General features: G+C 40.6%; 1 protein-coding gene across 4 annotated transcripts in view; it reads right to left on the bottom strand.

Moving 5' to 3' along the window:
- Positions 1 to 15950, bottom strand: part of NTRK3 (neurotrophic receptor tyrosine kinase 3) — a 787704-nt gene that overhangs the window by 15056 nt on the left and 756698 nt on the right. For all 4 annotated transcript variants that reach the window (XM_063925760.1, XM_063925757.1, XM_063925758.1 and 1 more), the window contains one exon: positions 5253 to 5411. In XM_063925760.1, the coding sequence (XP_063781830.1) occupies positions 5253 to 5411 (159 nt within the window). The remainder of the gene's footprint in view (positions 1 to 5252; positions 5412 to 15950) is intronic.

Here is a 15950-nt window from a genome sequence, read left to right on the forward strand (position 1 = left end):
GGTGTAATGTGAATTGCCACTATTATGTGGCCACGCCCCATCCCACAAAGCAACGCCCCTAAATTTTTGCTGTACACCTTTGGCGCGCACTGTCCATGCTTTGAAATGTAGGTAGATGAGCACCAAGCATTACGGTATGTACATCATTTTGCCCTCCTAACTTAAAAATGTGCCCTCCCTGTGATCAGCACCCTGCCCTAAAAAGTGAACACTATCATGTGTAGCTGGCACTGCTGGGGGGCATATTGTGTGTAGCTGGCACTGCTGGGGGGCATGTCATGTCTAGCTGGCACTGTTACGGGGCAAGTCATGTGTAGCTGGCACTGCTGCTGGGCATGTCATGTGTAGCTGGCACTGCTGGGGGCATGTCATGTCTATCTGGCACTGCCCATTATATGTATCTGACACTATACTGGAGACATTATGTGTATCTGACATTATGTGTATCTGACACTATACTGTAGACATTATGTGTATCTGACACTATACTGGAGACATTATGTGTATCTGACACTATACTGGAGACATTGTGTGTAAGGAACACTACTGTGGCTTTTATGTGTAAGGCTGCTAATTGTGTGCGCAGAGGTGGTGTGAAAATTTATAGTTTGATAATATGAAGGTATGAGGCCACGCCCACTCTTCCAGGAGGCCATGCCCACTTTTCCAAGAGTGCGCCTTTGGCGCGTGCATATGGGGGGGGGGTGCTTTTAAATTTTCTTGCTTAGGGTTCTAATAGGCCCGGAGCCGGCCCTGATAATAAGATTCCCATACCTCCTACATCATGCAGTCATTTTTATATCAAAGTTGATTTATATCACAAAGGCTGTTTATGGTCTTAGCCAGTCACATGAACAGTCTATTGATGTGCTATATCTCATTGGTATCTATCTATCTATCTATCTATCTATCTGTATATATATATATATATATATATATAATTTTATAACAGAAAGAAGCCAATGATCACTCTAGTTTGCATTTTGTGTGTGGATTTTTATTTGAAATATTTTATATGCTTCACAATAAAAATAACAATGAACTTGTTCCAAGTTTTGCCTGAATTATTTTACTGCATGAGTCTCCACAAAATCAACTGAGACTTTTCCACTAATCCTTTTCTGTAAAAATGTTCTTCTTTTTGTTAACCCTCAGCCCTTGTCCATCAAATGTTAAAGTGTTCTCTTGTTCTAGAAGTCCTCCTATTTTAAAATATACTGCACTCTGGTGGTCATTCCGAGTTGTTCATTCGCTAGCTGCTTTTAGCAGCATTGCGAACGCTAGGCCGCCGCCCTCTGGGAGTGTATCTTAGCTTAGCAGAATAGCGAACGAAAGAGTAGCAGAATTGCTACTAAATATTTTCTTGCAGTTTTTGAGTAGCTCCAGACCTACTCCTAGATTGCGATCAGCTCGGTCCGTTTAATTCCTGGTTTTCACAAACACGCCCTGCGTTCGGCCAGCCACTCCCCCGTTTCGCCAGACACTCCCGCATTTTTTACTGGCACGCTTGCGTTTTTTAGCACACTCCCGGAAAACGCTCAGTTACCACCCAGAAACGTCCCTTTCCTGTCAATCACTCCCCAATCAGCAGTGCGACTGAAAAGCGCCGCACAGACAACAGCAAAACTGCTAAGTTTTTAGTTAAATAACTAAGCGCATGCGCGCGGCGTACCATGCGCATGCGCATTTAGCAACAAATCGCAGCATAGCGAAAATCGGCAACGAGCAAACAACTCGGAATGACCACCTCTATAAGGATATAAAAAAATCTTCTGTCAAGACACCTCTGTTCATTCCTTACTCTAAGCAGTGTATTTCCAGTTCCTTCCTGATAATGTTTATTATGCATATCGAGAACATTTTTTTCATGTTTTTTACTTTATTATTTTTCAGAGATATCTTTTAATTTCAAGTCCTACAGAACTGTAATATAATACTTGATGTGAGGTCTTACCAGTGAACTATAAAAAGTCAATATTATCTCTCTCTTCCTGATACAAATACCTCTTCCTATTTAGCCAAGTATTCTAGTTATATAGATTTTAACATTGAGGATTTCATGAAAAGACACAATTTATGTAAAAAACATGGGCAATTATTGCTTCCATAAAAAATATGCTATTTGCATAATATGAAGAGCCAAGGTCTTTTTAAGATAACGTTGACTTAAAATGTTTTATATTGTTTTATTTATCAACATTTATTATATGTCTTTCTCATAAATGACACAAATTAATAATGTATGCTAATAGTGAAAGATGTAATATAGCATACATTATCTTAAGCTAGCAGCCTATATTACAGCAGAGAGTTCCCATGGTCTACATCCATAGTCAGTGATTTTCTGTTTTGCTAAGCAGTGGTATGGTATGGACTTACCTGTAGATGACCAATATATTGAAGAACAAGTGTATGTTCAGGTGTTTTTATTTTTAGTATTAAAAAAATTGTATTGTTCTTTGGATCGGTATTGTAACCGGCAGTCTCCAGACAAGCGGTCACATTACTACATCCCATTCTTTATTACTTCAGTTCTGCTTGGTACACTAAAGGTCTTGGCATGCCTTGGTTGCCGAGGTTAGCTGGGGATCCGGTCTGAAGATCGACACTGTCTAGGTCAGCAATGTTTGGGTCGACCACTATAGGTCGACAGTCACTAGGTTGAAAGGGTTGGAAGGTCGACATGATTTCTAGGTTGACATGTGCTAGGTCGACAGGTCAAAAGGTCGACATGAGTTTTTCAATTTTTTTTCCCTTTTTTGAACTTTTTCATACTTAACGATCCACGTGGACTACAATTGGAATGGTAATCTGTGCCGAGCGAAGCGGTAGCAGAGCAAGGCACCTTGCCCGTTCGTTCGCCATGCGAGGGGACATGGTGCACTAATTGGGGTTCCCAGTCACTGTACGAATAAAACAACAACAAAAACTCATGTTGACCTTTTGACCTGTCGACCTAGCACATGTCGACCTAGAAACCTTGTCAACCTTCCAATCCTGTCGACCTAGTGACTGTCGACCTATAGTGGTCGACCTAAACATTGTCGACCTAGACACTGTCGATCTAATTATCCACACCTGGTTAGCTGCCCTTTGTAGTTCTTAAAGCATACCTCCAAACTTCTTAAAAGCAGAAAGTGGGACCTTGTCGCGCGTGTGCCAGAAAAGGGGGTGTGGCCTATGCGAAAGGGGGTGTCATCTCACAGCAGAGCCATGCTCGTGAGTCACACTCCCTTTTACCATCACTGCAGGGGCATGCCTAGCACTCTGTGAGCTGCTGGCATGCTCCCTCTCACTCTGTCACCTGTGAATAGATGCTGTGCGCATGTGCACAGCGTCTATTCACTGCTGCTCTGCTATGAGGAGCAGCAGTGGCAGGAGCCTCCCAAATTCCCCCTGACCACTGCGGGACACTGTGGCCTGTGGGTTGAACAGTCCCAAAAAATTAGACTGTCCCGCGAAAATTGGGACAGTTGGGAGGTATGCTTAAAGTGTCAGGATGACTTCTCAGACATGGGTATGTTGCAAACTGCAGTACTACAAGCAACAACACAAAACCAACTATTTAAATATGACCTGGGCGTGCTGACCTTTAAGGCATCAGGGTTTTTCTTAAAAAAAAAGATCATTGTTTAACCAACTGTCATTATCTAGGGTAGGGGTGTGGAAAAAGCACTAGTGTTATTTAGCATGTGGACCTTTTTCCTAATGTTATCCAAGCTCCCTAGTGAATATAGCCCCAGGATGACCAACCTGCAATAGGGCAACAAGCCCTGGCTAGCATCGGACCCATGCTTTTATCCCCCAATTTTGCCACTCACTACAGCCTCAGCTATGAGAACTACAGCTGATATCATGTTTTGGAGATTGCACACTTAATTATTATTTGTTTAATTTAGAATCAGGTTATGGAAAGTCTGCCAGATAGTCATCATCATCATCATCATCATCATCATCATCTTCCAAATGAACCATCAGAGAGGAAGCAGCAATAGATAAGCTCTTTGGGAGGCATATATGATGTGGCTGCCTTTCCTTTTATATATTTCGGAAGGAGCGTGAACACACCCTTACTGTGCTTGGATATTAGGGTTAATTTAAGACATACATTTTTATTGATTATTGTATATTTCTATGCAAAATCCATTATAAATGAAAATACAAATATGCATTGTAATATTTACTTCTACCATTCCAACTGTATCTCTATCTTTCTATTTATCCCTCTACGTGTGTGTGTGTGTGTGTGTGTGTGTGTGTGTGTGTGTGTGTGTGTGTGTGTGTGTGTGTGTATATATATGCTGTGTATATATATATATATATATATATATGTATATATATATATATATACATACACACATAGGACATTTTTGTTCCTATATGAACCGGAAATCATTGCATTATTAAGACAAGTCAGGTGTGTATATATGCATTTTCCTTTGGTCACATATAATAACAACCTTTTCTGTTCATATTTTCATTCAGCCAAACTCAGCTGGCTGAAGAACTTCCAGCCACGATCTTGCAGAAGAAAGAATATTTCTATAAACTTACTCTTTATTTGATTGTTTTATCAGTAAATAAAGACTTCCAGATTTTATATGTATCCTGGAAGTAATTAACACATGAGGTACTGTATATTAATCCCTCTTTCTTAAACTCTCATTACAACTGCCAAGAGGAAGGTCCTGCTAGGTATGAAATACATCAGCTGCTGTTGTGATTTATCAAATGTGGAATATCCATCCACCTCTTCAGTTGTACCCTATTAAGTTAGTGATTGTCTATTTTACATATAGTTAGTCTATTCATGTTTTCTAAGGTTTTTAAAGTTAGCACACAAAAAGGTCATCAATTTTAATTTGAAAATGAGAATGGGAAGTGTATAAAAAATGTTGTTCATACAGTATGTGTGTTGTCTGCTTCTAGGACTGAGTGAAATATTACCTAAATGTTAACTAAGTTTAATAGATACAGTTTGCCTTCTTAGCTAAACTTATACAAAGGTGAAGTATAGCTTGATCTTTGATATTACTCAGAAAATAATAACTTTATAAATGATTTATAATTGCATAATTAATCCACATCCCTCGTCACTCTAAAACAATTTCTTCAGTGCTTTTTTAATTATTACAATGTGTACACATACATTATATTTGATTTAGAAATTTATATATGCCAGACTAGTTTGAAACATATTTAGGGAGGGTCAAATGGAACACGCTCTGCTACATGGCGTGAGCATACTGTACCTCTGTGTTTGATAGCTGGAACCATGGTTGTTTTCCATAAGTGAATATCTCCCAAAGAATTACGGCAAAGCTCCACACATCACTCTCTGTAGTAAACTTTCTGTACATTATGCTCTCCGGTGGCATCCAGCGGATTGGCAGCATTGTATGGCCTCCCACCTAAGAACAAAAGACAAAAAAAAAAAAGTATTAAACATACTGTACAGTACTTTCTAACATTAATTGGCAATTCTCACCATTCATCTGAAAGGGTGTAAATAAATATTTTGACAATGAATAGGTCGACGCCATGTGGTCAACATGCATTAGGTCGACAGGGTCAAAAGGTCAACATGGAAATGATCAACACAAGTTTTTTGGGTGTCATTTTTTATAGTTAACTATATCTAAGCCAAGTTACTGGAATGTATACCCTCACTTGCTCGCTTTGCTCACCACAATTTGGTAAAGGTGCCTTACTCCGCTGCTGCTGCGCTTGTCACAGGCCGAATGATGAAATAGTAAAAAACTGTGTCAACTATATGTGAGTCGACTATTGCCATGTTGAATATGTGACCTTGTGTACCTGTCAAACCTTAGCACTGTTGACCTTTTATCTATTAACTTCTTGTACCTGTCGACCTAATGTAAGTCGATGATATGGGACAACCTATTGACTGTCAATCTATCATCCAGAACCCCATCTGATGAGTACAGTACATTCCAAGATAAAGAGTAAATGCTTTATAAAAGCATAAAACAGAACATGGTAACCCACGTAATGGTGGGCAAATAAACTCAATAATGCATCCAGATCTATAATATATAATAAGCACATAAAATGCTATTATTGTAGAGCTGTTTCAAAGAAAGAATCTCAGGATTCTAAAGAAAGGCCATACAACTCAAATATACCCTGGCCTAGCCACAATAAAAATGAACAGAACACTGACTCAGCTTTCTATGCATGATGTACAGTTACAGATCATATCATTTCATCAGTTGGGGACAATAGCATAATAATGTGCTAACCAGCATAGTTATGCTCCCTCTTGCTATCAGGTTAGACAACTTGTGTTAAGGTGACAAAACAGTAAGGACAGAACCAGTATGGGTTATTTTGTTTAGGCGCATACCACCCAGGAAGTTTTTAAAAAAATAATGAACACAATTACTACTGCTGTTCAGGAATAATATGGCGCATATCTCAATCCCAAGATTTATTTCAACTGACTTTGTGGGGAGGAATGCTGGGGTAAGGAAAAGGAGGGTGTTTTTACACTAAAAAAAATTGCAAGGGGGACCTTGGACTGCAAACCCTAATTACAAATAAAATGAGAGGTGCTATCATGCTGAGACTTGTAGTTCCACAAAGAAAAAGAAAATATAATGCTGATGCACACTCGATAGTACGAAAAACTACTAATAAGAATAATTATAAACTCTACAATCTAACACAGAGCAAAATCGAGGCGCTTGGCATACTTTTTGGCCCACCAACCAGCGTCCAGGGGACCTCAGCTCTGGTGGGTCCCTAACTCTTAGTTTAACCCTGGGGCATAATACTCCACCAACCCAGCAAAATTCTGCAACCTCAGGGCTGAACAAAGTTCCCTAAGATGTTCAGGAAGAGCAAACTGTAACTTTGAAGTTGTTCTTGCTTACATGAGTATAACATGCTCTGCAAAATGTGTTACAAGATTGTAGGTAGATATAGTCACTTCTTCATACTTTTAAACCAAATAACTGTCCTGTTTGTGCATGATTTATTCTGATATGCTGCACTTTGCAATTTAAGCTAGCTGTCCTGTAAAATGTCTTTCACATTTTACAACATTCCATCACCCTTTACTCATTAACAACGCTGCAGAAGTTATGTGAAGATTTAAATGTAATTGCTTGAAGCAGAGGTGGGCACATGACCATTTGCTGAGCCTATCTTGTGTGAATTTAGACTGTGCATGGTCCAGACATGAGTGCATGCAAGTATAGGTGATGCATTTAGATTGCCTTTACAATGATGAAAAAAGTGCCAATAAGAGGATGAAAAAGGGATATCTCACATAGTCAAAGGTCAATGAAGATGTGGTCACGCAAGTGTAGACTATGCAGTTCCGGACACAGGTGATGAATATGTCTGTTTTGCACCTACAGCAGTGCATGGTAAAGTAGGTGCAGGTCTGCACTGATAATGATGACTAGCAATAGACCAGGCACATTTGCAGATGTGGTTGAATCTTGAGATGGCAAATACAGGTTATTGCCATTAATGGGCTTTATTCAAACTCAGATGCAGCCCCACTTTTATATGCAGCGGACACATCCAGAGGGTCTGCGCATGTGCACCAGCTGCAGTGGGGGTGCACAGGTTGTCATGATACAGTCACATCCGCGAATAAGTGATCGCATCATGATTGACAGCTCCAGGCATCGGGGCGGGGGAGTGGGAGCCAGTGCTGTGGCATTTGGTGGGCATGGTCTGGACAAATGCAGGTGTGTCCGGGCCGTTCTCTGGGTGGCTGCATGACATCACAGACAGCTGCTGTGAGACAGAAGATGGCGCAGGACCGTCCTCTAATCGGTGAGGATAATGCTGTGGAAGCAAGATCTGCATCCATCAGAATAGTCTCCAAAGTGCATAAATGTGGTGTGTGTGTGTGTGTGTGTGTGTGTGTGTGTGTGTGTGTGTGTGTGTATGGTTATATATATATATATATATATATATATAAAAAGAAGAAGATTTCCCAAAGGAGCTTGTGCTAGTGCTCTGGTATATGACAGTATAAATAGTATCCTTATATTATTATTCTTAAAAAAGGATTTTATTTTCTTTAAAGATACAATACATAAAATTGTTCAATTACATTCCATGATACTTTATACACGAGATGATTGAAAACATTGTTCCATTCTTAATCATATAGTGGTGCCTCTTGAAGAACGCAATAGTTGTCTCAAAAACCCAACGCGTTTCGTCCAACGGACTTCATCAGGGGCTTTACAATCAAGAGACTTCAATACAGATAATCAGCACATAAATCTTCAATAAGTAGACACATTACCAGAACGGTATTGGATAAAATTCACCTCATGGATTATCACTTTGCTTATTCAAAAGCTTATAAAACAATTAATTCCCAGGATTGGGCCAGAATTGTTTTTACAAAGAGTCAGTATGAATGACTGTTGCAATGCCTCTCTGTAGTTCACACTGTTCCAATCAGCTGTCTATATATATATATGTGCAGACAAATGCCAGGCACTCCACCTTGCTGTTAACAGCAACCTCGGTGCCCTCCAGAGAAATAATACAAGCAGCTGGTTTCGGCGGCACTCATAGGAATTTTTTCAAATGAAAAAATACTGAGACAGTATAATCAACGTTTCAATTTAGTTGATAAAATATCATCAGGACAATAGTATAAACATAAGTGCTCACCTTATAAAGCTTCACCCCATGTGCAATCCGTGCCGCCGCGTCCCACGCTGGTCTCGTCCGAGGTCAGCAGTGTGCGCCCGTCCCAGGCCTCCTGACGTCAGGTTGCCTGGTTACGGGAAGCGTTGCGGCCAGTGTAAACAAACCCATCACCATCAGACACTGCAGTACAACGTAGTCACAATGAGAGATATTGCTACAGAAATATGCATTATGTGCTAACCAGTACTATAGCATACTTATTCCTTAAAGCTATATAGCACAAAGACACATAATATCTATCTCAGGAACTCAGCTACAGCAGTATAGCCCAAGGACAGGAAAGAAATTTAAGATCCGCCACATTTTGACTTGTACTAGTCGCTATATCATATATTTCATACGCTGCCCTTGCGGCCTGCTATATATCGGAAAAACTATTTGTACTTTGCGTGAACGCATGGCGCAGCACAGAAGTGCAATACACCAGGCATTAGAAGGAAAACAAATCGATCAGCCTGTCGCAAAACATTTCAAGGAATGTAAACATAACCTTTCGACTCTTCGCTATGAAATGATTGACTTTGTCCAGGAAAGTCCTAGTGGAGGAGATCGAGCAAAAATTCTGCTACAGCGTGAAACACGTTGGATTTATGAACTTAATACAGTTAAACCTTTCGGACTCAATGACCAACTTAGCTTTAATTGCTTCATTTAGGTTAGGCTATACTGCTGTAGCTGAGTTCCTGAGATAGATATTATGTGTCTTTGTGCTATATATCTTTAAGGAATAAGTATGCTATAGTACTGGTTAGCACATTATGCATATTTCTGTAGCAATATCTCTCATTGTGACTACGTTGTACTGCAGTGTCTGATGGTGATGGGTTTGTTTACACTGGCTGCGACGCTTCCGGTAACCTGGCAACCTGATGTCAGGAGGCCTGGGACGGGCGCACTCTGCTGACGTCGGACGAGACCAGCGCGGGATGCGGCTGCACGGATTGCACCTGGGGTGAAGCTTTATAAGGTGAGCACTTATGTTTATACTATTGTCCTGACGAAAATTTATCAACTAAATTGAAATGTTGACTATACTGTCTCAGTATTTTTTAATTTGAAAAAATTCCTACGAGTGCCGCCGAAACCAGCTGCTTATATATATATATATATATATATATATACTGTATATATACAGTATACTTTAGCCCTTCCCCTTTGCTTCACTCACTCTGTTATTGCTTATTGCTTAAATTTTATAAAGCTGCCCATGGGAGAAGCATCTGGTCCTGAGTTCTACATCTGCAGCCCTGAGTGTTTGCCCCAAGTGTGAATAATCTGTTTTTTTCTGTTATTGATCCTCTCCCCAATGTCACATTGAGGCCATACATACCTCAGTTTCGATCAAGGTCAGTTAGATATACAATAGTGAAAACCCAATCCAAATTTGTCAAGTAGTTTTTGTGTGATGCTGGAATAAACAGACAGAAAATTCTACATACAGTAGTATAAAATAAAGTCCTGGCAGGTATCTGTCTGTTTGTTGGTAAATCTCGAGAACCACTGGACAGAATTTGAAGCAGTTTTCACAATTCTATAGAGCATTTGGAAGAAAGGTTTAGGTGTAAATCTCTGTCCAGTGGTTCTTGAGATTAGACTGAACAAACAGACAGATGCCTACTAGGGACTATAACTATATAGAGAAGGGAGGAGGGGTTTGGCCTGCTGAGTTCCTGGGCAGTCGTGACTTCTGTAGTGTCTGCAGCCAGCAGCCTTCTTAGATGTTTGGGGGGCCCCCATGACAGGTCCTTGAGCTCCAGTGATTGCCTGCTTGCTACCCCTACTGGTGCTCCCTTTTGCAGTTGATCCCAGGGCTGCTACTTGCTGACTTACATTGCGGGGTCCTCGGGAAGGTGAAGGTGCATGCTCAAGAAGCAGATGATGTCATTGTGAAGGTCTCGCTGGTGTACTTCTCCTGGACACTGCTAAAAGCTTGTTGACTGGTCAGATGGATAACTGTCCGAGCTGGCTCCGGAAGTTTGTGGGGGCTGAAGGCGCTCAGAGGAGAGGCTTGGGGCTGGGGTCCATATAGTTTGGGAGAGTCTCAGTCTGACACTGAAAGGCTGATGCTGCAGTGGGTGTTGGCGTGACTTCACTTAGCCTGAGCTGGTCAGTCAGCCCTTGTTCATGAATTAATATAGCCCTGTATCTGCCTGCTATAGCCTCCCTTTTTATTAATAGTGGTTGAGAGCAGAAGTTTTGTGATGTGTTTATTCTTAATTCCGTGGCAACCGTGGGGTGAGTGGCTCACTGGATGGATCGGGTCCTGCATTGATGATGTCAGCGTGCCGCTCCCGGATGGATCCCACCGTAGCACGGGTGTCTTTGGCTTGAGAAGTCTATTTAGGTAAGTGACATTGTTTGTATTATTGTTACCTGAAGACAGATTAAAACTCTGAAACGTTAGACACAGACACTGATGCTGCAGTGTGTTTCTTTACTTTAATAAGACCTTTGAGTGCCGCCTGTCTCTGCTACATTTGTTTATCTGATTCCTTGAGGGCACCTGGAGGGGCATGTGTATTTGTATGCTGAGTGCCAGTCACCATTGTTCTGTGCATGTTGAATGGAGGTCCACAGGCAAGGGACTGCTGTTTGAATTGGACAAGGCACCACTGTGTATCATAGTTGCCTTTATTGTTCCAAAAAATCGTTCACCTGTTCACACATGTGTTATTTTATTACTTGGAGGATGGAAGCTGCAAATGTCAGTGGCTTTGCGAGGGTTAATCTCCCAATTGGAGAAGTGTATTTCTATTCTGACACTGTTGCAGAGAGTATTCTGTTCCAGCAGAACATGAAGGTGATTGGGGTACATGAGCCACCGGAACAGCTTTTTTCACAATTGTAACGCTTAAAGAACCAGGGGGGGGGGGGGGACTTTAACTTACATGGTGTGTCCCTTTCAGAATTCTTTAGGGACAAGAAGATTCCCAGCGGTTTCCGCATCAAGAATACCCCCACGATAGAAAGATATAACCAAGGCTTTTGCCATAAATAGCCAGATATTTTAAATAAGGCATCTTTCGATTTAATACTGTTGGTCATACATGAGTCAACCGAGGAACTGGTTCAGTGAAGGAGAAAATTAAGGATTTTAAATCCTAACATTTGGATTCTGTTAAGAATGACACCAGTATGGGTTGGATGAATAAATTGGGTTAGCAGGTGAAGAAATACAGAGGAGACCTCATTAAATTTAAAAGAGATAAAGTAGCTGTGGTGGAGCATGATAACGCGGAGAATAAGGTCTACAAATGGGCCTACAACCCATCTGGGAGAAGGAATGCTGAGGGTTATCAGTGAAAATTCCATCATAGGGTCCTACGACAGCTTGATACAGATCCGTCCAGTGCTGGGCCTTCCACAAGTGATTCTGATTGTGTGGATAGGAGCAGATCGTCACGGAAGCTCCCTTTAGGGGTAAGTACCCGAGCACAGAAGGAGGCTCGGGGAGACCCCATTCGAGAAGACGGGACCAATGGAAAAGGCTCCTCAAAAGTGGAGCAAAAGAAGAAGAATAATTCGTTTTCAATCTCTCCAACAGGATCTTAATGGCAGCTGAGGAATCTGTCCTCAATCATGGGCTCTCCTTTGTGCCTACTAATCGGCAGAAGCCATTTACCAGCAAGGTTGAACTGTACAAGTTTGATCGAGCTCTTAGGTTAAGGGAATCTTTTAAGGATTCTACGGCACTGACTGATTCTGCTACTGCACCTTTGTGCCCAACATCGTTTTTTGATCCAATCTCCCAGAATCAATTGATAAAAAATGTCTCACACCTTGTTGACACATGTATTTGTGATAAAGGACATATCAATATGTCCACTAGGCCGAATTTGTCAAAGTCCGAATCTGTGGCTCAACGCAATTTGTCGAAATATGATGACACTGATGTCCGCCCTGCGGTTAACGGGGGTGCCATACTGGCCTTGGATCTAGAGTACTATAAATCTGATATTTACTCCCAGCTTGCCAATCAAGATGTCTGCATGAAACTATCTGCAGATCCAACAAGTGAATATAAAGCCGAGATTGATGTGATTCTAAGTAGGGCAGTGGAGGATAAGATCATTACTGACAAAACTGCAGAAATGCTGCAGGTATTGCATCCAGTGACACCAATTATGTATACCCTGCCTAAGCTTCATAAGTCCCCTGGGGAGACCAATAATCTTTGTGAGGGGGCCGTTATATCATTCAATATCATGATACTTAGATCATTACCTCCAGCCTGTGGTGCAGGCAAAAAGGACTTATTTGAAGGACATTACCACTTTATTTATAAGATCCCTTGAGAATTTACTATCTGTTATGATCTTGTGTTCGTTGGACGTATGGTAGCTAGTCTCTATACTAACATCCCCCATGCTAAGGGATTGCAGGCAGTGAGGAGGTTATTAATGGATAACCCTCTGTATAATGGCCAGAGATTGATTTTTATCTGACCCTGTTGGAAAAGACCCTAACAAGGAATTACTTCCTCTTTGATGGGGCTTATTACCTTCAGCTCTGTAGCTGCGCGATGGGGTCAAGCGTTGCCCCTACATATGCAAACTGTTATATTTTCGGTGTTGAGGAGAGATTGTTCTTAACAGTGCCAGGGATCTCAGAGCATATAATCTTATTTCTATGCTATATAGATGATATCCTACTGCTGTGGTCGGGGTCTCATGCTTGCTATAACCTTGCACTGGAATCTGTTAATATGTCGGATGATGATATTAAATTCACCTATACAATGAGTTATGAAGTGATTAACTTCCTGGATGTCTACATAAAAAAGTCTGAGCATGGCCTAAGTACCCCGATCTTCAGAAAGAGCACGGACCGGAATACCTTCTTAGCAGAATGTAATCATCACCCTACAGCTTTAAAGAAAGATCTTCCTTTCTCACAACTGCTAAGAGTGCACAGAATATGCAATGATCCGAAGGAAGCACAAGAGAATATGGATGCTATGATCAAAAGATTCATCCTGAGGGGTTATGACTCGTTAGAGCTGGATGGGGCTAAAGCAGGGGTGCTGGCAATACCTAGATATGACACAATTAAATTGCGAGTGAATAAACCCAAGGACACCCATTTTATTCCTTTCATCAATACTTTTTTAACAGCAAGCAAAAAGATAGTGGGGTGGCGAAATGTCATTGGCTGATTGTCCAGGGAGAGCCTGATATTGCTAATTTGAAGGACTATCGTTTAATGCCATGTTATCGCAAAGGGAGGCGTATCATGGACATGGTGGTCTGTACAGATATTACCTCTATGAGACAGGATCTGATAACACACTTTCTGATGAGAAAACCTGGGAATCATAGGTTATAGGATGTACCACCTGCAGCTTTCTTGAGCCTGGAGCTACTTTTGCACATCCACACTCTGGGAAGATCATTAAGATTCCACGAGTACTTAACATGCAGGAGCAAGTTTGTTGTTTACATATTCCACTGCCCTTGTGGTTTGCTGTATGTCAGTAAGACATTGTGTCAATTCAAGGAGAGAATGGCGGCACACCGATGTGCCTTCCACCAGGCATTGGAGGGCAAGGCCTGTGATCAGCAGGTAGCGAGGTATTTTAGAGACTTTCTACATCCACTCACCACCTTACGCTATAAGATGATCAATCAGGCACCCTGCTTAATTCGTGGAGGAGATCAGAACAAGATGCTTGTGCGGATGGATGCTAGGTGGCTCTTTACCTCAAATACGATCCACCCTGTAGGACTTAATGAATATTTATCCTTACAGTGCTTTCTTTGAGCTTTCTTTCTGTGTCCTGTTGGCTTGGGTCTTCTTTTTCCTAGAGTTTGACTCATTTATGCTTAAAAACCTTGCTTTTAGACAAATTTATACTTACCATTATGAATATTGATATTTTATTCTGGATGGTTATTTATTTATTCATCCATTATTAGTCCATTTTAGCTACTTTATCTCTATTACGCCCACTAGATGTTTCTACCTTATTGTTCTTCTATTCTGCAGCTCCACTTTCTTGTTCTGTGCATGATGTGTTTATTCTTGTTTCCGTGGCAACTGTGGGGTGAGCGGTTTGCCGGATGGATCGGGTCCTGCCTTGATGATGTCAGCGCATCACTCCCGGATGAATCCCACCATAGCACAGGTGTCTTTGGCTTGGGGAGTCTATTTAGGTAAGTGACATTGTTTGTATTATTATTGTCTGAAGACGGACTAAAACTCAGAAACATTAGAAACAGACATTGATGCCGCTGTGTGTTTCTTTACTTTAAGAAGACCTTTGAGTGCCGCCTGTCCCTTCTACATTTGTTTGTCTGAATCCTGAAGGGCACCGGGGCATGTGTATTTGTACGCTGAGTGCTGGTCACCATTGTTCTGTATATATATATATATATATATATATATATATATATATATATATATACACTATATGAAGTAAATTATTATTGGGCCAGTGTTGTTCATGTTTATGAAAGTTAAATCCTGCCAAATAAGAAAACATTTCATCCACCAGCATTTGCCCAGTATTGGCATGCACAATCATTTGTCATGAAACAGCCTTGAGGCTGGTGCTGGAAAACAAAAATCACAGTACAAATTGTATTACAATTCCGTGCCAATGTAACATATAGAAAGAAAACAAGCATTACACGATTAGAAATATATATTTATATAATGTTTAACATGAACAACTTGCCTTTTTTTCCCTTGCTTAAGTTAGCAGACCAAATAATTATATGTTCATTTTATCCCAGCTAGGATTATTCTCTGTTTTCTTTCTTTAATAATATGTGCATTGTAAATATAAGTTATAAGTAACTATTATTGTAACCCTGGGGCTCTAATTATATTCTCTCCAATGGTTATGATCTTAAGACACCTCCATTAATTAAAACTTCGATGTTTGTGGAGCTTAATTAGGCCCATGTGTTTACTTGACTAATATAGGTCTGTAGCATAGATTAGACCAATATTAAACACTAATAAATATATTTCTATTACTATTAGCATTGTGGTTGCCAGTTCTTCATTATGCATTGTTTAAAAAAAAATAGGATACAATAATAGACCAGGCACCACATGTTCAGACATTATTTGCCTATTTAAGCAAAGGCAAAGCTTCAAGAGCTTGTTTATTTAATGTGTTAGATGTTTGCACAGTCAGGCTAATTAAATACTTGAGATTTGCTAATACTCTGATATGAAGGGAATATAATAAAATTAGTCTTCATTTCTCTAAAATTAAGCATTAAAACAATGAG

The sequence above is a fragment of the Pseudophryne corroboree genome, chromosome 6, assembly GCF_028390025.1.
Source record: "Pseudophryne corroboree isolate aPseCor3 chromosome 6, aPseCor3.hap2, whole genome shotgun sequence".
NCBI classification, from domain to species: domain Eukaryota; kingdom Metazoa; phylum Chordata; class Amphibia; order Anura; family Myobatrachidae; genus Pseudophryne; species Pseudophryne corroboree.